The sequence below is a fragment of the Fundulus heteroclitus genome, chromosome 23 (genome assembly GCF_011125445.2).
Source record: "Fundulus heteroclitus isolate FHET01 chromosome 23, MU-UCD_Fhet_4.1, whole genome shotgun sequence".
Classification (NCBI taxonomy): domain Eukaryota; kingdom Metazoa; phylum Chordata; class Actinopteri; order Cyprinodontiformes; family Fundulidae; genus Fundulus; species Fundulus heteroclitus.
In genome coordinates this window covers 15,389,697-15,411,479 of record NC_046383.1, presented here as the reverse complement: position 1 = coordinate 15,411,479, position 21,783 = coordinate 15,389,697, and the positions used below count along the sequence as shown (strand labels likewise).

At 45.9% G+C, this 21,783-nt stretch overlaps 2 protein-coding genes across 3 annotated transcripts in view; both read right to left on the bottom strand.

Moving 5' to 3' along the window:
- The window catches only part of LOC105922240 (TBC1 domain family member 9B), a 33,897-nt gene extending 32,772 nt beyond the window's left edge, over positions 1-1,125 (bottom strand). For both annotated transcript variants that reach the window (XM_036127046.1, XM_036127047.1), the window contains exon 1: positions 1,008-1,125. In XM_036127046.1, coding sequence (XP_035982939.1) covers positions 1,008-1,125 — 118 coding nt within the window. The remainder of the gene's footprint in view (positions 1-1,007) is intronic.
- Positions 1,126-2,646: 1,521 nt separating this feature from the next.
- Positions 2,647-15,243, bottom strand: rnf130 (ring finger protein 130). Its single transcript, XM_012858131.3, has 9 exons — positions 14,426-15,243; positions 13,900-14,184; positions 9,030-9,221; positions 8,303-8,547; positions 7,927-7,998; positions 7,650-7,732; positions 6,917-7,013; positions 6,653-6,839; positions 2,647-4,201 (listed from the first exon to the last, which is right to left on the bottom strand). The coding sequence occupies exons 2-9, from the start codon at positions 14,156-14,158 to the stop codon at positions 4,092-4,094; spliced, it is 1,245 nt and encodes a 414-aa protein (XP_012713585.2). The 5' UTR covers positions 14,159-14,184; positions 14,426-15,243; the 3' UTR covers positions 2,647-4,091.
- Positions 15,244-21,783: the final 6,540 nt, after the last annotated feature.

Sequence of the window (21,783 nt, the reverse complement as noted above, 5' to 3'; positions counted from 1 at the left end):
GTGGGTGGAGGCAGATGAGCGTTCACACTGAGCCTGGTTCTGGTTCTGCTGGAGGTTCTCCTCCCTGTTAAAGGGGAGTTTTCCTCTCCACTGTCGCTTCATGCATGCTCAGTATGAGGGATTGCTGCAAAGCCATCAACAATGCAGACGACTGTCCACTGTGGCTCTACGCTCTTTCAGGAGGAGTGAATGCTGCTTGGAGAGACTTGATGCAACCTGCTGGGTTTCCTTAGAGAGGAAACTTTCTCACCAACCTGGAGGATCTGGTCCAGATCTCAGAACTTTCAGTGGTTCAGCTCGTAATGCCTGGTGGTTCTGATCCGTTCGGTTCCACCATCAGGCAGAGATTGGGCCCATCAGACTGAAGATGTTCTGCTCATCAAGTCTTTGAGCAACAGTTTCAACATCAAGAGCCTTCACATAGGGAAGGAAACAACAAGGTTGCTGGTTCCACTCCCAGCTCGTGCAGTTCTGACTGCATGTTCCTCCATCGATGACTGGTCCAACCCAGAGACCCGAACCGGACCCTGACCCACCAGAACCCTGAGCCCTCGCGGGTCTAAGTGCTGACCTTTAACTCCGCATGATAAAAAAACAACAACAACTTATCACCTGTTTATCAGGAAGTAAATAACGTCAGCTGACTCCTCATGACGTCACCTCCTGCTGACCTGAGCCCAGCCACAGTCTGACCCGGTTCTGTCCCCTGGACCGGGGTTCTGGTTCTGCACCTTATTGTCCAGGACTACTCAGCTGGTTCCAGGTTGTGTGACATGAGTTCCAAACCCGTTCATAAAACCAACTGGGCCGACTGCAGCTCTCCGGACAGGCCCGTATCCACCTCAGCTCGACAGAACCGAACCGAACCCCCTCCTCCTTTCCCCCCAGACTGGACCGAACTGGACCAAACCTACCGAACAGACCCGTCTCCTCTGACAGAACCAAACGGAACTCGCTAGTCAGTCAACCCACCCGCACAGACCGAACCCGGACCGAACCGAACCTACCGGACAGCCCCCCGCCGCGGCCGTGCCCCCTCCTCCTCTGCAGGATGAAGAACGGGTTGGCCCGCTCCGACACCCACAGAGCTCCGGCCAGCAGAACCTCCTCCGGTTCGATCCACATGTCGGCCCGCTGCGCTCAACCAGCTGAACTCCGGATGAAGTCCGGAACCAGGTTCCGTCTGGTCCTGGTTCTGTTGTTTTCAGCGAGTCTGATGACTCTGCATCACTTCCGGGTGTGACATCTAAACCACGCCTTCTACGCCCATTGCGCAATGGCGTCAGAGAACGCGCCAGCTGGAGCAGCGCTGGTAAAATAACCACAATAGTCCTAAATTAACTCTTTTAGGCGTTAGCTGCTACTTTAAATATTTTATATTTATATTTTACATAAATATATTTATGAGATTTATGATGAGAAGCAGGACTTTGTTGCATCGCCTCCTAAACTAATTTTCTGCCTTGGAATGCTGGAAAATAAGAAAAGCAGCAAATTCATGATTTATTTTTCCTGAAATAACAAACATCCAATAGCTGACTCCTTTGCCTCTCCTCATTTTACAGTTCCAGCGCGTTTTTAGTTAATTCGATCAATTATTTAGTTCACTTTATTTTCTTCCTGCTGTAACACTTTCACTGCCTGTGACGTATGTTAGCTAAACTTCTGACATAAATAATCCAACCAGCCACATCGGCTTATCAGGGGTGGCCTGGGGGGCTGGTGTCCAGCAGGTGAGAGGCGGGGCTCACCTGGACAAGTCGGTCCAGGTATGTATTACTGTATACCCGTAGAACCTGTAAACTCCACATAGAAAACCAAGGCTGGGAATTTAACCTATAGGACCTCAACAGTCTGCAGCCCTGAGAATAAATCATATTAATTTAAATGTGGAAAAAGGACCTATACTTAACAAATCTTTCTAAAAAACTAAATAATGAAAATACATATAGAGTACATATAGACTGTATGAAAGAACAATGTTGGTCAAACAAGAAAAACGCACCAAGTTATGCTAAAAACTGAAAATCTTAAATTAATTACACTGGAAAACACGAGTTACACAGTATAAAATGAAAAAAAAAGACATGTTGGAAAAAAGAAGGCAATTTTTACAGCAGTAAAAATGGGTTATTTCTGCATCCGCTTGTTTTGCTGCAGCAGCTTCAGCCGCTCTAGCGCCCCCACCAGGACGAGTCAGGAGCTGCACTACATCATCTGACCTTTCTCCACAGCTGATCTGAAAAACACACCGAACCCATCGATTCCACGCTCGGTGGAAGTGGAAACCCACTGGGGAGGGCCAGAAGACCTCAGCTTCTTCATCGTTTCATGCGTAACACAGAGAGACCTTTTCCTGGCCTCAGTGTGTTTATCCACATCTGCAGAAGCAGGACCTGCAAAACTGAGCAAACATCTGGTTGACAGGCAGCAGCCTGGATGTTTGGGTGTCAGCTCATTAAAGTTGAGAGGAGAAAACTAAACGAAGACATCAAGGAAGCAGTTTAAGAGCGGAGATGGATTCATGGATCCACTGCTGACCTGTCAGAGAAACAAAGAAACTCCTCCTGTGACAAATATTAGATCTTTTTAATCGTTCATGAGGATCTTTGGTGTTTGGATGAAAGAAGGACGACATCCAGAGTGGGCAGACAAACTCAGCTCCTTAATGCAGGAGACACTTTAATGACGTTTAATCAGACACGACGCAGCGGCAGTAGACACAGATGACCCCCCCCCCCATCATCATCATCATCATCATCATCATCATCAGACACAGATGAGGACAGAAATCAGCAGCTGAGCGTCTCTCAGAACATCTTCAGGTCACTTATTACTGATGAATCAGTCAGATTATAGATTGTTTAATGCTGTTAATATACTGATTATTAGTGCTAATAGTTTTACACGCCGAGTACTTCAGAATACACTTTAAAGGAGCAGGCCGTCACTTCAGGGGCCCTTCTGAGGGCGCTTTGTTCTGACTTCCTGCTGGAACATTTCAGAACATGAAGGAACACGATTTATGGAGCTCCATCGTCCTGCAGAACCTCCAGCTGGATCTACACCAAGAAGAAGGTTCCACAAGTCCACGGACGATGGCGTCCAGACGGAGGCCGCTGTCAGCAGAAGAACCCTTAGTCCGTTCCTGTACCCTCAGCTTCTCTCCACAGATCCAGATGTTCCAGAACCAGAACCACAGGACGCCCATGGTGATGCTGAAAGTTTGTTCTCCAGAAGAACCAGACCTGTTCTGGTTTTGGTTCCCTCGTAATGACAGAGGCTGATGCTGCTCTTAAAGTCCAGACTCATAATGAGGTCATCAGCAACCAGCCAATCAGGACGGGAGCTCACCAGCACCCAGAGAAGCACTGTTGTCAGAACGGTTCTAGGGGCCGGTTCTGCTCTGGATCACGTCCGGTTTGTAGTCAACACACACTGACATAGTTCTAGTGACACCAAAATAAAAAATAAAATCACAGGAACCTTTTCCAGAACCGTTGAAAGTACCAGGAGGAGAATCTAAGAGCAGTACAGCTGCTTTGAGGAACTTTTGAGATTCCAGAAGTCTTTGTTGCTGATGAGGAAGAACTCCGGGATTGTTCTGAGGAACCAACAGAACTCCTGAACATATAAACCAGACGCTCCCAAACAAAGGACTTGAGGAACTGATCCAGAAAAAAAACCCTGCATTTCCAGAACCAAAGCCCACTACAAGGAAACACGTCAGAACCTTTGAGCAGCAAACCCAGATCCCTTCAGGCACAAGAAAACATTCCCAGGAACATCACTGGAAATCAAATGACCTTCACCGGAACACCTGGCTTTGCAGAGTCCTTTAGCATTCAGAACCCGTGGGAACCCATAAGAGAACCCGCTCATTTCCACAGAGGCTGAGTCGCCAGTGAGCGTCTCAGGAAACTCTGAAAACTGATCCAGAAATACTTGAGGAAGAACCGAACAGTGTTTAAAATCTTGGGATTGTTGGTAAAACGTCGGAAAGCCCCACACTCCACCAGGAACCCCTCTGTGAGAACGTTCCAGGTCCACAGCCGTCCAACCATCAGCAGGGGGCTTGGTGTTGACTGGTCTCAGGACTTGTCCTCGTAGAGGTCGAGGGACGCCTGGATGTCCGGCAGCTCCATCTCACAGACGATGCTCCGAGGAGACATGGAGTTCCTGTTGAAGAAGTGACCTCCACCTGCAAGACAGGAGAACACCGGAGCACAGGAGTCAGAGCTGGAACCAGGATCTGTTTTAAGGTCCATTCCACCCCGAGCAGAGCCGTGGTTCTGGGGTAAACTGGGTGTTCCCCAGAGGAAACGGATCCCATACGTGTTCCTGCCTCCATACTTTAGACCTTGTGCTGACATATGGCATTGATTGTGAATTAAAGAATTAACAGTATTTCCTCACAACCCTGTCCTATCTGATCATTTTTTAATAACATTTGAGTTTAATCTAACTGAGTTCTCCACCCCCAAAAGAGGGTTCCATTATAGTAGATCTTTATCGGATAATGCTGTATCAAAACTTAAAGAGTCTGTCCCCTTCTTAATATCCTCAGTATTGCAGAAATGCCCTGTAGATGGCAGCATTGCTGTTTCTTCCCATTCACAAATCGATACCTTTGCTAACAATGTGACTTCGTCATTGCGTTCTGCATTAGACAATGTAGCTCCCTTGAAAAAGAAGGTGATTATTCACAGGAAGCTGGCTCCTTGGTTTAATTCAGAGCTGCGTTCCTTGAAGCACAATGTTAGGAAATTGGAGAGAAAATGGCGCTCTACACACCAAGAGGAATCCTACTTAATCTGGAGGGACAGTTTATTGTTGTATAACAAGACCCTCCGCAGAGTTAGAGCAGCATATTTTTCATCATTAATTGAGAATAAAAATAATCCTAGATTTCTCTTTAGTACAGTTGCCAAACTTAGACAGAGTCACAGCTCCATTGATCCATCCATTCCCTTAGCTCTCAGTAGTAATGATTTTATGGGATTCTTCATAAATAAAACTGATTCCATTAAAAATATAATAATTGGCATCCTCCCAAACATGATTACCTCGTCCTCAGTAAGTGAGGCAGCATTGGAGGAATCTTTAGAATCTGTGCAGTGTTTGAACTGTTGAGAAGCAGTAGAGCTTTCTGAGCTATCTAAAATTTTAGCTTCATCTAAACCTTCTACCTGTATGTTAGACCCAATCCCAACCAAGTTGTTTAAAGGTATACTATGCAACCGGGGTTAATTTTCCAGCGAGGATCCCCCCAGAGGGCGAAAGTAAAAGTGCACTGTCATAAAGATGCTCAGCTGTTCTGGTTTCTCCATCAAGCCAGGCGCGGTTGTTTTGAGCTTAGCAGACAGGCGAACGCAACAAAAAGTAAAAAAAAACAGCAGTACAAACAATGACTAACACAGTGAAGGTATGAACATCAAGCTTCCCGCAGCGCTACCGCCTCGCCAGAATAAAAAAAAAAATTCAAAAATATTAATAATAATAATTAAAAAAACCTCGATATGCTTGCATGTTTATTTGAGGTTAACACACGGTTCTTTGTTGCTTTTGCGCGTGCATATAGTGAATGGCAGGGCAAAAACACATGGAGTTCTCGCCGTAAAGCAAGACCGACTCTCGCGGTCTTGCACCAGACTTCTGTGAGTGCGGGCCGAGGGCTCCTGCAATTGCAAGTACGGTATTTCCCCCACAGACCGCCAGGGCGGCCGAGAAAACCTTTGTTCGACCTGAAATGACTCATTTAATCATTCAAAACGGTATGGAACACATTAATTAACTGAAAAATGTTGCATAGTATGCCTTTAAAGGGGCCATGACAACAAATTTCATATTTCTGTGGTTCTAGGGATATAATATGATCTGTTGTGAGCTTGAGGAGTGTGAGAGAGCAGTTTTTTATTTTATATATATATATATATATATATATATATGGGTTATCAGACACGACAACAGTATTAATATCGGACCAAATGTTCATATCAGTGCATCCCTACTATAAAGTTTTACTGCTCGTACTTTAGTGTACCATTCATCCACATCTGCTGTATTTCTCACACAAAAAGTTCTGATCCATTTAAGTTGCCATATTTCAGGGTAAATTAGATGTCAAGAATAGAATTTAAAATTCTTCTTCTAACGTATAAAGCCCTTAATAATCAAGCTCCATCATATATCAGAGCTCTGATTACCCCGTATGTTCCTAACAGAGCACTTCGCTCTCAGACAGCAGGTCTGCTGGTGGTTCCTAGAGTCTCTAAAAGTAGAATGGGAGGCAGATCCTTTAGCTATCAGGCTCCTCTCCTGTGGAACCAACTCCCAGTTTTGGTCCGTGAGGCAGACACCCCGTCTACTTTTAAGACTAATCTTAAAACTTTCCTTTGTGACAAAGCTTCTAGTCAGAGTGGCTCATGTTACCCTGAGCTACCTCTATAGTTATGCTGCTATAGGCTTAGGCTGCTGGAGGACATCAGGGTCTATTTCTCTCTCTCTGCTGAGTTCTCCTACTGCTCTCCAATCTGCATTGTTTGTTGTTATTTCAGCTTTTAACTTTTTGTTCTCTGTCATATAAATAAAATTGAACTGAATTAAATGTCAGGTGGTTGTGTCGTCCCAGCCTGTTGTTCCGTGTCCTTACTGGTTATGGCCACAGCGATGTCAGCAGGTGTTCTGGGTGTGCTCTCAGGATGGGGGGGGCTAAGTGGCTCCAGGCTGATGGATGGCTGGTTGTGGTCACTCAGCGCCCCCCTCTGGCTGCCAGAAGTCTGTCCCACGCCCAAACGCTCCACGTCCAGCACCACAGTGTCCACACAGGGGAGACTGGTCTGAGCACAGGGAGGACAAAGAGGACACGGTCATCTTCACACCTGTCTTACATCTCGTGATGTCAGCGACGACTCACCATGATGCCGAGGGCTTTGAGGATGTTGAGTTTGCACATGGGACAGGTGCAGTGTTCGTTCAGCCACGGGTCCACACACACTTTATGGAAGACATGTCTGCAGGAGACAGAGACACCTGTCCTGAGGACCGCTTCAGTTGGACATTAACAGCTTAACTCTGTCTGAGCTTCAGGTGAGATACTGATGTCCAGCTGGAGTCAGGACAGGTACCGACCCAGTACTGCCCTGAGCTGGTTCTGTTTGTAATAACAGAACCAGCTCCCTGAAACCTAAAACCCGGTCAAGATTAAAAACAAGGCGTTTATTTTAAGGATCCATCGTTAGCCTGGCCACGCCCACAGGGGTCTATCAGCCAATCAGAGAGCTGCTCCCATGCGGCCTCAGAGAACATGAGCAGCACCTGATCCGGTCGGGATGTAAAAACGGATCTAAAAATAAGTAAAATGTTCTTACATTTAGTGTATTTGTTGTTGATCTGAGCAGGTAAATAAGATGATCTGCCAATGGAATGAGTATTTTGACCCCTAAAATAAGATAATTAGATATACAGCACTTAATAAGATGATGGAGATGAGTTGTTCCTATTTTAAGTGCAAAAATCTTATTGCATTGACAGAATATCTTCTTTACCTGCTCAGATCAAGGACAAATACACTCATTTTACGAACATTTTACCTATTTTTAGTTTCATTTTTGCAGTGCATGAAGATGTGGTATCAGATCCAGACTCACTTGCAGGGCAGAATTCGGACCACGTCGTTTAGCTGGTACGCTTCGATGCACACGGCGCAGTGGTTGAAGTCCGGATCCGTTTCCTTCAGAACACAGAACAACATGCTGGTGTAAAATCCAAGCTGATGGTTTACCGCCCATCTGCAGTATAACCCATCAGAACCGGACAACAGAACCGTTTCAGTCCAACAAATATTATTAACCAGCATGACGGTTCTGTCTGGATCCGACCATCTAATCCGTGGCAGCGTGTGTCAGAGCAGCTGTAGATGTTTACCTTGTCCCCTTTCTTCACCGTCCTCGTCGTCAGCTTCCCGATGGCTTTCTTGGCTGCATCTCCGAGACGCCGCTGGCGGACAGAGACGACAGCGTTTAGCGTCCAATCAGGGCGCAGCAGCCCTGCTCGGAGTGACAGAGCTCCTCCCACAGACCATTAAACGCCACAGTTTGTATATTTTATAAACTTTAGTTTACTGAACTCAACGTTTATCAGGAAAAGAGAGAAAAAACTACAAATTCCAGCAATGAGAACATTCAGAGCTGCAGGTAGGGTCCAATCCGCAGCCTGCGCCTGAACGCAGCATTCTGGGCGTGCTGCATTCAGATCCCCCAGCTGCGCCTGAACGCAGCGTGTGGGCGTGCCAGCGACTCACCTGGCTGCGGTCGCGGCTGCTGCTGTAGCGGATCTTCTGGATGAAGTAGAAGATGAGCCAGGCGGAGGAGATGATCATGAGGACGATGAAGGAGATGGAGACGAAGACCAGCGAGCCGCGGTTCATGTTCTTGTTGGGGTTGCGGTAGCTCAGGGAGACCACCACCGTCAGGTTCCTCTCCAGGTGGGCCAGGATCTCCTTACCGTACGCCTCTGTGATCATCACGGCCACAATGTCCCCGGTACCTGCACTCAGAACCACAGTCAGAGGCAGAATCAGACCCGGTTCCACTGATTCTGGATCAGAACCTGTGACCAGTTACTCTTTCTAAAGCCTTTAACTTTCTGCCTCAGATTAATTCATTTCCTGCTTTCTCTTGAAGCCTCAGGAGTTCCTTGCAGGGAGGTTCAGACTGATCCGGTTTATTTTCGGTTCTGGATGCTGTGACCTTCCGGGCTGTAATCCAGCTGGACCTTCTCACACACAGAGGTCACAGAGAAATCCAGCCGGACCGTCGGCTAAATTTACTCTCATCGATCGTCGTGGAGCGCAGATACAGCCTACAGTTACCTTCCTGCACTCAAGGTCCGGAACCGGTTCAGAACTGAGTCAGAACCGACGCGGAACTGCTCAGTGAACTGGTTCTGATCCAGTTTCTGAAGGGATTTGGCAAAGGTTACCAAACGGAGGGGAACGGTTCTAAATGCAGGTTCTGGGCGACTCTGACCTTCGTGGCCCATCTTGACGGTCTTGTCGGTGGAGTTGTTGTAGACGAGGACGGCGGTGGCGTTGTAGGCGGCCGCCTTCAGGATCTTCTCTCTGAAGGTGCAGTTCCCTCTCTGCAGCAGCGCCACCCAGTGGACGTTGCGGGGAGGAACCAGGAAACGAGTGTTTGGATCGCAGCCCTGCCGGTCCACCACTGAGGAGAGACGCAGCGTTAGACCCAGACAGAACGCTGAATGGTAGCAGATGAAATAACGAGATAACAAAACTGTTCTGTTCCCACGCAGGTGAGACGAACATCCACCTGTTTCATACTCTGATCAAATATTTAGAAAAATCAAGGATTAAATTCTGCTCCAGTCTCCAGCAGAGAGTCATAATAACAACATTTAGATTTTAGGATCTTTAGAACAACCGCGTGTATGAAATCACTCAAAGTCTGTTTCTAACTCAACATGTTTCCAACACATTTAGTTTTTAAAGGCCATTAAATGGTCAAACAGCTTGCCATAAAGGTGACTCTGTCCCAAACAGTTAGAGGAAGCAGCGACTCCATAACTTTCATTTTATGAAACCATCCAGATTATCAGGGACATCGGTGAGCTCTGATCCGTCAGACGGTTCTGCATCCAGAACCATCATCCATTACCACACGGAGTAGAGATTGTTTAGGAGAACCTTTGTCTAGTTCTACAGCACCAAGGTACATCCATAGACTTTACTGAGCAGAGAAGAAGCCTGATGTGCTCCTCAGGGGAGGAGTCAGCTTCTCTGGACTGGATGGACCATCGTGGCTTAGATGGATCCTTCCTCCAGATGTTTGGTGGAAAAGGAGCATCCAGTCTGGCATCATCTCCTTTTCTCTGATGGTAACATTGAGATTTCAGAGCAGCTTCTGCTGCCTTCAGCGCTACATGTTGTCCAGAGAGGCACAGCATATAAACCAAGGCCCGACTGAGGAAGAGGAGGGTACGGATACTGGACTGACCCGTCCCCAACGGAGACTGCTGGGGTTGAGGACAGGCTGCTGAGATCTGTCCCTGCTCCAACACATCTGATTCAAATGGATCAGATGTGTTGTCGGTCTGCAGAGGCCTGCTAATTAAGGACTCGTTAGGTTCAGCTGAGGTAAACCAGGACAAAACTTAAAACATGAGGGACACACGGCCTGAGGACTGACTTTGAACACCACTGGTTTAGGACCAGGAGATGGTAAGAGGACAACTCTGTGCTGTTGGTCCCAATAATGTCTTTACAGGAAATGTTCACTAATGGTCCCATGGTGCTACTCGTCATAGATTAGGATCCTCAGAGAGTCAAAATGGACTAATTAGTGATATTTTATTCAAAACCACCACACTCCACTTATTCCTGATTTAAATCAGAGGAAATCTGAACATCTGTACAGAACTTTCTGGTGCTAAACTGAACTGAGAAAGGATAAATTTGTTCCCATCTTAAACTCCAGTGGTTCTGACTTCACTTCCTGTCTGCAAACAACAACATTCCTGGTAGTTAAAGAGGAAGCAATTCACTGCTCTCAGTCCCTGACTGGAGCGGTTTGGTCCTTCGTTGATCTTAACAGTCTGACATGGTGGTCAGCGTGTGTGAAGCTGCAGATGCTGCTCCTTCCAGCACATCTCTGCAGTGTCCTTGGAGCGCCTGACTGTAATCTGACACTTGAGAGCAGAGACGCTCCGTCCTTCAGCAGCCAGAAAGCCTCTGCAGTGTCTCAACTGGATGCACACACAGCGGCTGCTTCCTCCAGCTTCACAGACAAACACACAGCAGCAACAACTGTAATTAAAACCAACGTCTGCAGCAACGTCTGCAATAAAAACACAACAGCAATCTCCCTACCAGAAAAACCAACGGCTGCAGCTGCGTCTGCAAGATTAACCAACGTCTGCAGAAACGTCTGCAATAAAAACACGTCTGCAGCAACGTCTGCAATGAAAACTAACAACTGCAGCAACGTCTGCAATAAAAACACAGCAGCAATCTCCCTACCAGGAAAAGACAGCAGCTGCAGCAACGTCTGCAATAAAAACCAACAGCTCCAGCAACGTCTGCAGCAACGTCTGCAATAACAACCAATGGCTGCAGCAACGTCTGCAATAAAAACCAATGGCTGCAGCAATCTCTGCAATAAAAATACAACAGCAATCTCCCTACCAGAAAAAACAACGGCTGCAGCGGCGTCTGCAAGATTAACCAATGGCTGCAGCAACGTCTGCAATAAAAACCAACAGCTCCAGCAACGGCTGCAGCAACGTCTGCAATAACAACCCACGGCTGCAGCAACGTCTGCAATAAAAACTAATGGCTGCAGCAACGTCTGCAATAAAAACCAATGGCTGCAACAACGTCTGCAATAAAAACGAATGGCTGCAGCAACGTCTGCAGTAAAAATACAACAGCAATCTCCCTACCAGTGTCTGCAAGATTAACCAATGTCTGCAGCAACGTCTGCAATGAAAACACAACATCATTCTCACTACCAGAAAAACCAACGGCTCCAGCAATGTCTGCAATGAAAACACAGCAGCAGCAATCTCCCTGCCAGAAAAACCAATGTCTGCCAGAAATTGACAGAGGCAGCAGAAAACTGTAGGACAGGTTCCTTTGACAAGAGCAAAGTTGAAAGCTGAGTCTGTCTGAAAGATTCAAATGTGAAGACATCAACAACATGCAACAAACACATGAACAACCTTCCCTGGAGAACTGCTGATCCAGAGACCATTTCTCTCACAGTTAGAGTCAAATCAGGCTACAGAACCCGTTCAGAACCGGTCCGTTTCCACCACCTGTTCAGGTTCTGTTCCTCTGACTCACTTGTCCAACAGTACTGTGCAATAATGTCTAATCAGCTCTGCTTCTCAGGGCTAGACTAATACCTGAAACTACAGCTGCAATACATAGCTAGTGTATCATTGTGGTAACAATATGTTTATCGCTAGGAACTGCTTGTGTTAGCTGATTATTTAAAAGTGATGCAACTTGTGCTCTGTGTGCCTGACATGCGTGTTTAATGAACCACATAAACGTTTTAGAGGGACCCGAAGCTACGACTAAGGGGTTTAATGCCAAAACATCAGGCTAGAAGAAACTTTTTCATTGAAACCTTTTTGTTCAGGTGAAAAAAATATTTGTAATTGTTTATTTCAACTTTCCCCAACAGCATCACATGTTTTAACTCATCGGTAGCCCTACCAGAAACAGACTAATACCTGGAACTCTTCATCGCTTCCTAGTATCAGAACCAAACTAAAACCTGGAACTCTTAGACTTAGACTTAGACTTAGACTTAGACTTTCTTTATTGTCATTTTGTAGCACAGAGTGCATACAGAACGAAATTTCGTTTTTTCATACAGCTCAGAAAGATTGCAGTAACTCTACAGGATACCTTGCAGTGAATTTACAGTACAGGATAAGAAAAATGCAGTGGTAAATCACAGTCAAATACAGGATAACTTTCAATTTAACTTTCGGATAAAGTGCAGCAGTGAGCAGCTCTGCAACTCTTCATCGCTTCCTAGTATCAGAACCAGACTAACATCTGGAACTCTTCATCGCTTCCTAGTATCAGAACCAGACTAACATCTGGAACTCTTCATCGCTCCCTAGCATCAGAACCAGACTAACACCTGGAACTCTTCATCGCTCCCTATCATCAGAACCAGACTAACACCTGGAACTCTTCATCGCTTCCTAGTATCAGAACCAGACTAACATCTGGAACTCTTCATCGCTCCCTAGCATCAGAACCAGACTAACACCTAGAACTCTTCATCGCTCCCTAGCATCAGAACCAGACTAACACCTAGAACTCTTCATCGCTTCCTAGTATCAGAACCAGACTAATACCTGGAACTTCATATGCGTCCTAGCATCAGAACCAGACTAACATCTGGAACTTCTTATGTGTCCTAGCATCAGAACCAGACTAATACCTGGAACTCTTCATCGCTCACTAGCATCAGAACCAGACTAACATCTGGGACTTCTTACGCGTCCTAACATCAGAACCAGACTAACATCTGGAACTTCTTACGCGTCCTAACATCAGAACCAGACTAACATCTGGAACTTCTTACGTGTCCTAACATCAGAACCAGACTAACATCTGGGACTTCTTACGCCTCCTAGTATCAGAACCAGACTAACATCTGGAACTTCTTACGCGTCCTAACATCAGAACCAGACTAACATCTGGGACTTATTACACGTCCTAGCATCAGAACCAGACTAACATCTGGAACTTCTTACCCTCCTAGCATCAGAACCAGACTAACATCTGGAACTTCTTACCCTCCTAGCATCAGAACCAGACTAACATCTGGGACTTCTTACGCGTCCTAACATCAGAACCAGACTAACATCTGGGACTTATTACACGTCCTAGCATCAGAACCAGACTAACATCTGGAACTTCTTACCCTCCTAGCATCAGAACCAGACTAACATCTGGAACTTCTTACCCTCCTAGCATCAGAACCAGACTAACATCTGGGACTTCTTACGCGTCCTAACATCAGAACCAGACTAACATCTGGGACTTCTTACGCGTCCTAACATCAGAACCAGACTAACATCTGGGACTTATTACACGTCCTAGCATCAGAACCAGACTAACATCTGGAACTTCTTACCCTCCTAGCATCAGAACCAGAAGTGTTGGGAGGATAACAGGAAGCTTGGAATGTGTTGCTGTTCTGGTTGTTTAATGAGACGGTTCTGATGGGAACCTGGGAAGGGTCGGTTCTTCAGGTTCTTTAGGTTCTTCATGTCATGTATGTGTTATGGGCGTAACATGGGAGTAACAGTATGTCAGGCTGATCATGTGACCTGCGGCGGCCTTTATGCGAGTACCTCCATGATGCAGGGCCGGCGTGAGGACGACGCCCCGGGCATCCATTCTGGGCGAGTCCTGTCCGTAGGTCCCGTCCTCGCTGCTCATCATGTGGACAGCGGACCCTCGGTCCATGACGGTAGCGTTCACCGTGGCGTCCTCGATGGAGTTCCTGTCAGAGCGTCCCGCTGACGCTAAGCGGGCCTTGACCACGACCTGGACCAGGACCAGCATCAGGACCGCTGAGACAGGGAAACAGGTCCACCGGTGCGGGTTCATGTCTGAAGGTCCCAGTTACATGGAATCTGCCAAGGAAGGACAAACCAAAGGACATGCCATCACGTGTCCAACCGTGTCCCAGAGTCCTGGGGACGTCCCAAATATGTCAACTTCTCTTTTTCAAACACAATAAAATCATATTTTTACTTTCAGGCATCTTTCCTGTCATATTTAAGCTCCCAATGTGTCCTCATTTGTCCACCACCTCTGTCTGTCCATTAAAGTCACTCAGGTTGTCCTGAGAGGACTTTCTGAAATCCTTCTTACCTTAAAATGTCGCCTCGTCTCTCAGTGTCTTCCAGGTCTCCTTCTATTATCTTGGTCCTCCTGTAGTTCCTATGTTTCTGAATGTCTCCTGGGTGTCCCACAGATGTTTCTGTCTCTGAATGCCTCCAGATGTCCTCCAGATGTTAATTTCTGTCAGACCTTTCTCTGTCTTGTTATCTCCTGGATGTTCTCCCCGATGTTCTCGTCTCTGGATGTTCTCCTGGATGTTCTCGTCTCTGGATGTTCTCCTGGTTGTCCCACAGGTGTCTCTCTGTCTCGGAATGTCTTCCAGATGTGGTTTATGTTCCTGGAAGTCTCCTGGGTGTCCTCCAGATGTTGATGTTGATCCTGCCTGTGAGGGCTCAGTAAACCCTGGGTTCAGACTGGCAGGTGAGACAGTCGGGAGGACATCAGGACATGTGTCAGTCTGTCGAACAGACTGGACCTCCAATGCACCCTGGTTCCCCCGAACCCCCCGCCGTTAAACGTCTGGCTGTGTCCAGGACTGAATCCGGTTCCGTGTGAGGTTCTACGGTGAACCCAGCTCCGTGTGCCTGCGTTTTGTTCTGGTCTGCGGCTGCTGCCTCGGCCCGGTTCGTCTCCTCCAGCCGGACTGTCAGCGCACCGAGCCGGACCGGGCCGGTTCCGCTCGAGGAGAAATTCCTCCCGGTTTTAGCGGGTCGGATCAAACCGCCTGTGGATGTTTTTCTCGGTTCGGCTCCAGTGAGAGCGGCTCGGTACCTCGGCTGCGTTTCTGAAAGCACCAAACTGCGCAAGCGCAGAACATCAACAGGGGAGGCGTCAGGGCGCGTGTGTGATTCACCTTCTGGCGAGGAGGCGTCTAGGAAATGTCGCGATAAATGGCGAGAACTCAGTCAGCCGCCTGCCTGCTGATCGGGTTTCATATGGATCCGGTGATGGTGATCAAACAGGAGGAGGCTGACACCTGCTGGAGCCCCACTAGAAAACACCTGCAGGACCAGAACCCCCCGAACCGAACCGGAAATAATGGAGCAGGATTTGTCCATCGTCGTTTCTGTCATTTTTGTTTCACAGAACAAATAAATCAGAACAAAATAAAGGACAGACTTCTACAAACACTTTGCTTCTGTGGGAAAATGTTTAAATTAATTTTAGACAAAAAATGGATTAGGATTCATGGGAGTACTTTTACTACTGAGGAAGATTTTATAATTATTAGTGAGCTGTAATTGCATTAATTGGTGTTACCAAAAACATCAGCAGGTCATCCATGTTCGGACCGTCTCAGATTATTCGTCCAAGAAGGTTGAAGCTTTTCCACTTAAAACCAGCAGCAGAAGCTGGAAGCCATCTGTGCTCATCCATCCAGACTTTTCAGCTATTGGGCCAAAATTGTTCAATCGAAAGCACTCAAGGGCCAATAAATGAATAAAAATAAATAACATAACCCTGCCCAACAATATATGATCATTCTAAGAAAATATATTAAACCATCCAACCATCCATCCATTTTCTGTCACACTTGTCCCTATTGGGGTCCTGAGGGGTGCTGGTGCCTGTCTCCAGCATTCAATGGTCATGGTCTGCATTTCAGTAAATTTATGAAATTAAAGCAAATGTTAAAAGTGTGTTATTAAAAGGCAAATATTTTATGTTGTTCTGAACATTCAAATAAACATTCAATAAGATTTTAACTTGTCTATAATAAATTTATTATAATTAAAAATAAAAAGGTTCGATCTGCAAAAAGCCTCCAGAGCTGAAATTCAGTTGGAGGGCCGCACAAAAGCAGCACAGTGGCCACAAACGGCCCCCGGGCCACACTTTGGACACCCCCGATCTACAGGCATGGATGCCCAGAACATTCTCGGTCAGGGCAGGTTTGCAAATGAGCTGAGTGGGTGAAATGTTTATTACTTTTTTATTTTTGATTCACATCATATGATTTCAGTCATTATCAGTGACCACCCACAGGTAAAGCAGAAAGGTGTCAGCTGCTGGGACTTAGAGAAGTGTCTCTGCTGCCTATCGTCTCCAGACAAACCAATGACTACATCCAACGGACAGTTTTTTGGATTAACACTTATTTTCTGTTTCTCAGCATTTTTTTTTTTAATTTTTTTTCTCTGCTTGGATTTGTAGCGCCCTGCAGAAGTTATTCTTCAACCAACAGAACAGGGAGTGGTGGCTAGTGGTCAGAGCAGAGCGTCTGTGTTCTAGGAAGGCTACAAGAACCTGAGGTCAGAACGTCAGCGGTGCGCTCCCTGTTCCACCTGATGTTTGGGAGAGAAGCCGTCCGCCCTTCAGAGGCTCCAGTTGACTCGCTGGTGAGTCTTTGGTTCTTACTCAAGACTTTAGGTGAGAATCATCAACAATGTGGTGTCTTTGAGTATCTGTCAGTAATGAATCATTATGCCATTCATGTCAGTATAGAAATCTGTTCAGCTATTACTATACCGAGCCAAAGGGTAATCAACATCCTTTAATTCAATTCAGTTCAATTTTATTTATATAACACCAATTCACAGCATGTCATCTCAATACATTTTACAACGTCAAATTAAATCAGATCCTCCAGGTTGGTGAGAAAGTTTCCTCTCTAAGGAAACCCAGCAGGTTGCATCAAGTCTCTCCAAGCAGCATTCACTCCTCCTGAAAGAGCGTAGAGCCACAGTGGACAGTCGTCTGCATTGTTGATGGCTTTGCAGCAATCCCTCATACTGAGCATGCATGAAGCGACAGTGGAGAGGAAAACTCCCCTTTAACAGGGAGGAGAACCTCCAGCAGAACCAGAACCAGGCTCAGTGTGAACGCTCATCTGCCTCCACCCACTGGGGCTTAGAGAAGACAGAGCAGAGACACAGAAAGCTCAGAAGCTCACATTGACCCAGGAGTACTTTCTATGTTAGAGAAGACAGAGCAGAGACACAGAAAGCACAGAAGCTCACATTGACCCAGGAGTACTTTCTATGTTAGAGAAGACAGAGCAGAGACACAGAAAGCTCAGAAGCTCACATTGACCCAGGAGTACTTTCTATGTTAGATGGTAATAGAGGATGATCTGCCTCCCCTGATGATGTCACAGCTAACAGAACACCAGACCAGGTGTACCTTCTATGAAGAGAAAAATGAAAGAGAACAAAAAGTTAAAAGCTGAAATAACAACAAACAATTCAGATTGGAGAGCAGTAGGAGAACTCAGCAGAGTGAAAATAGTCTGCCTGCCAAGCGCCGAGTTTACCTTCCAGTTTGAATTGTTTACTTTGTCGTAACTGTGACTTATGTCTCTTGCAATTACTATATATTTTAAAATTTCAGGGTCGTTGCTGTGACAACAGAAGAAATCTTGAGAACAAAAATAAAGGTCCCAGAAGAAGTGTAGGAATGGACGATGAAGTTCTTCTTCTAAACATGAGGAAACGTGGAAGAAAAAGGGGAAGAACCAAGCCAGATTCCTCTGGTCCATATATGAGCCACACATTCCAAGCTCCGGTGCAGCTTTACTTCCTGAAAAGTTTTTATACGCGTTAAATCCTCTATGGACCCGGCCCGTTTTACCCTTAATCAGCGACTACCACTTTGAGACCACTTAAGATGCAAAACTCTGGAAAGCATAAAGCATATTTCAGATTATTTAATCTACCACAGTCAGAGAAATGGTTACAAACACATCAGCGCTGATGGGCTCTTGATCAGCAAGAACCCCCGATTGCTCATTATTCAAACATTATAAAGGAGTTTAGGTTAACACCCATAAAAAGGCCGTACATATCCAAACTGCGCCATCAGCAGATAAACGATGTCAACTCTGGGACGCTATCAGACAGATGAGTCATTTCCTCGTTGTCCGGTGTTATCCAAGTGTGGCAGACAGTCCTGGGATACATAGTTTGTTCCACTTGACCTCGTTGATATCCTAACATACGTATAGTAACACAGTAACACTCTAACATCAGTTCCGCCTCCAAGCAGCTTACTCCACAGAGTGGATGACTCCACAACCATTTATTCTACTACGGCAGAGAAATAATCACAAGGTTACAGCGCTGGACTCCTACAACAGTCAATCCGGGCGACGCCCCTCAGATGAAGAGCCTCGACTCAAAACCACATGCCTCTTTCTAAGCCTGGACACACCCTGCACCTTATTGGGAGGTCCTCCTCATGTGATATCTGAAGAAGAATTGTGTTGATGGAGACGTTATCTATTTTCCCAGCGTGTGTTAATTTGTGGGTGTGTTGAGCTGACTGAATTAACGCACGTCTCTGAATCACAGGGAGAGCGGCTCCTTAAGGAACTCAACACAGCTCATATCTGGTTAGACTAGCCTCAACCTTTGGCAAAAGATTACACAAATCAAACAAACCATAACACTATCCTGGTTCCGAGGCTACAAGGAGTAAGAAGTTCCCTATGTTAGTCTGGTCCTGACAACTTGGAGTGATGGATAGTTCCAGGTGTTAGTCTGGACCAGGGATCACCAACCTTTTAGAAGTTGAGAGCTACTTCATTACTTTCATACGATGGGCTTCCTTTATGACCTTAGAACCAGAAGAGTCAGAGCTCACCTTGACTTTATGTAATATAAACACGTTTTTAATGCATTTAGTATTTTAAATTTATGTCAATACAAGTATGTTTAAAAAAGAGGAGCAATTAAATAAAATAGCATTTTAGATGCAGCTCACTTGAGGGTTGTACTATTTTTTGAACAGGCTTTAGGGCCCCACATGTGGTCTTTGGGGGCTACCTGGTGCCTGCGGGCCCCGTGTTGGTGGCCCCTGGTCTGGACCATATATGGGCCACTTCGTATATGGGATGGATGGATTTCATCAAGAAGGTCCAGCAGAGGATGGACTTCCTGCTCAGGAAGCTCAACCTGCCTGAGGAGCTGCTGATCCACTTCTACACACCCATCATCCAGTCTGTCCTCTGCTCATCCATCACGGTCCGGTTTGGATCCGATACCAAAAAAGAACCGGGCCAGACTGCAGCGGACAGTCAGGACTGCAGAGAAGATCCTCAGAACCAACCTGCCCTCCATTCAGAACCTCTACTTTTCCAAAGACAGGAAACGGGCCAGAACCATCACTGCAGATCCCTCTCACCCCGGTCACAACATGTTCCAACTTCTCCCCTCTGGGAGGCGCTACAGAGCGCTGTACGCCAAAACCAACAGACTCAGGAACAGTTCCATCCCATAATCCATCACTCTAACGAACTCTGCTCAACTCCTGTGCATAATAACCCCGTAACTCCTCCTCTATTCAGCTTGTTTACTGGCCACCACCTACCAGTTATTTATACATTATTCTCTATTTCATTGCTGTTCAAGTTGTTTATATTGTCATATTCTAAATACTAAATATAAAATCCAACTTCCTCACAGACATAACACCGCAAATAACACCGGGGACATGTATGTTTGTATGTGTATGTGCACCTGTACATGACTTGTACATGAAATAGTAACAACAACCAGCAATATGCCAGGTTGCTGCTACATTCTCACCTAAAACCTGCTGAAAAGTTACTTTTTTGTCACAAAAAGCGTAATATATCCAACTTTATTCACAGCTTTTCGCTCCTCGCCACCATTGCTATTTCCGTTTAAACAATCCTCTTCAACCTGCACTATATCATAGGATGGGGGCCACGAAGGATAATAACCGACCATTCCTTCAAACTGGGGAAAGGAAGGCCACGTCTGTCGGCTGCATATGAAGGGGCCTTTACAGGAGTCGTGACTTTGAACAGCCTTTGTCTGAGCGCTGTGATGTAATCGGCCTATAAGCGCCCTACGAAGGATGCAGCCGCTGAACTGAGACAAACCCACGGAACCAGGTTTTGGTTCTGGTTTTGCTGGAAGTTTCTTCCTGTTTAAAAGAAATGTTCCATTCCACTGTGGCCATATGCTTGCTCAGAAGGATGGATTCCCTGTAAAATGCAACATTCAGTTTAATTAGAAAATGTCAAGTGAGCAGAACTTGTTTTTATTCATCTTAAATAAGTGTTGGAAACTGGTTTAACTTAAAAGTTTTAAGTTGGGTCCATGCGTAAGTATTTGAAAGAGGTGATCTGCTGGTTGTTTCATGAATCAAACATAAATGCCTCACCCAGATAAAGCGTTCCAGTGTCGTGAGTAATAATTTGTCAAATTGCAAAGGCAAAATTGCACAATTAACAACATGGAAACATAACATGGGATGGTCCTGCGAGCAGATGAGCTCTAAAGTCCCCAAAAAACAACTTATACTATCACTATTAAGGCTACTCTAAATTATTAAGATCATAGAGTTGTGCAAACTTAATGTGTACAACTTGCTCATACTAACATTCTTCTGGTCACCACATTTTTTGAGGCAGCTAGTTTGCATACTTTTTTTTAAGTAAAATCAACTCAATGCATATTACAGCGTTGTTGCAAAGTCAACATACCGAAGGCTTCCTTAGATGGAAAACATTTACTAATTGGTATTGAGAAGCCAAAACTTTGCTTATCCAAGCTTATCGATGGTGCTGAGTTTACAGTTGTTCTGACGCTACACAACAAACCTTCTTAGCCCACTCTCCTCCTTTTCCACTTTCCATAATCCATTTAATTTAGATGATACCACAATGTTCCAAACATCTTTCAGCGGTTGACCTTCCAGCTGGTAAAAAGCGCTTCGGGTTCCACGTCCAACACACCTGAGCATGATTGAAGCAGCAACAGTGGCAGGTGGAGCTTCTCCTCCCTCCTGTGGTGACACGTTGTCACAGCACTAACAACAAAATGGCTCTTATAACTTCAATGTTGACCATCTAGACGGTTTGACTGACTGAACTGTATTTTTCTGCAAAAGCAGGTAAAATAATTATTGAACACATCGACAGTTTTCTGATATTTCTGTGAACATGCATCTGACACCAGACACACGTCCAGAGAACTCAAACAGGTGAAACAGAAAATATGTTTAGAACACAAAGCAAAGGATGCAGAAAACATTCCTGCTGCTCTGTGGACATTAATATCAGCTGGTCTCATATTAACTGGTGGCCTAGTCAAAGGTTTCTCTGACCAAAGTAGGACAGAGCGACAGGACTGGTCAAAGACTTCTTCCCCAGAAGGCCTTACTGGTGTAAAACAAGCTAACAGCTACGGTTCCAGCTGCAGTTCTAAACCTCTGAATGTTCCAGTGAGCGCCGCTGGAACCAGAACCCAGAGGTCCCCCATTAACCAGCCAGGGCCCGGTTCTTCTCCTGACAGACGAGTCAAGTTCTCCATGAGTTTAGGAGAACCCAGAGAGCTCCAGAAAGACCTGGACACAGCAGCTACAGTTTGTCCCTGAAAACAATCAGGGGTCCACTCAGTAACCTCCATCCACACTCGCTG

What these genes read in the sequence shown, in the direction of transcription:
- rnf130 (XM_012858131.3), bottom strand. Translation starts at nt 14,158, where the DNA reads ATGAACCCGCACCGGTGGACCTGTTTCCCTGTCTCAGCGGTCCTGATG. An exon ending in CGGTGAAGAAAGGGGACAAG is followed by an intron (nt 7,733 to 7,926) that starts GTAAACATCTAC and finishes TGTGTTCTGAAG; the next exon opens with GAAACGGATCCGGACTTCAA. An exon ending in TCAAAGCCCTCGGCATCATG is followed by an intron (nt 6,840 to 6,916) that starts GTGAGTCGTCGC and finishes CCCTGTGCTCAG; the next exon opens with ACCAGTCTCCCCTGTGTGGA.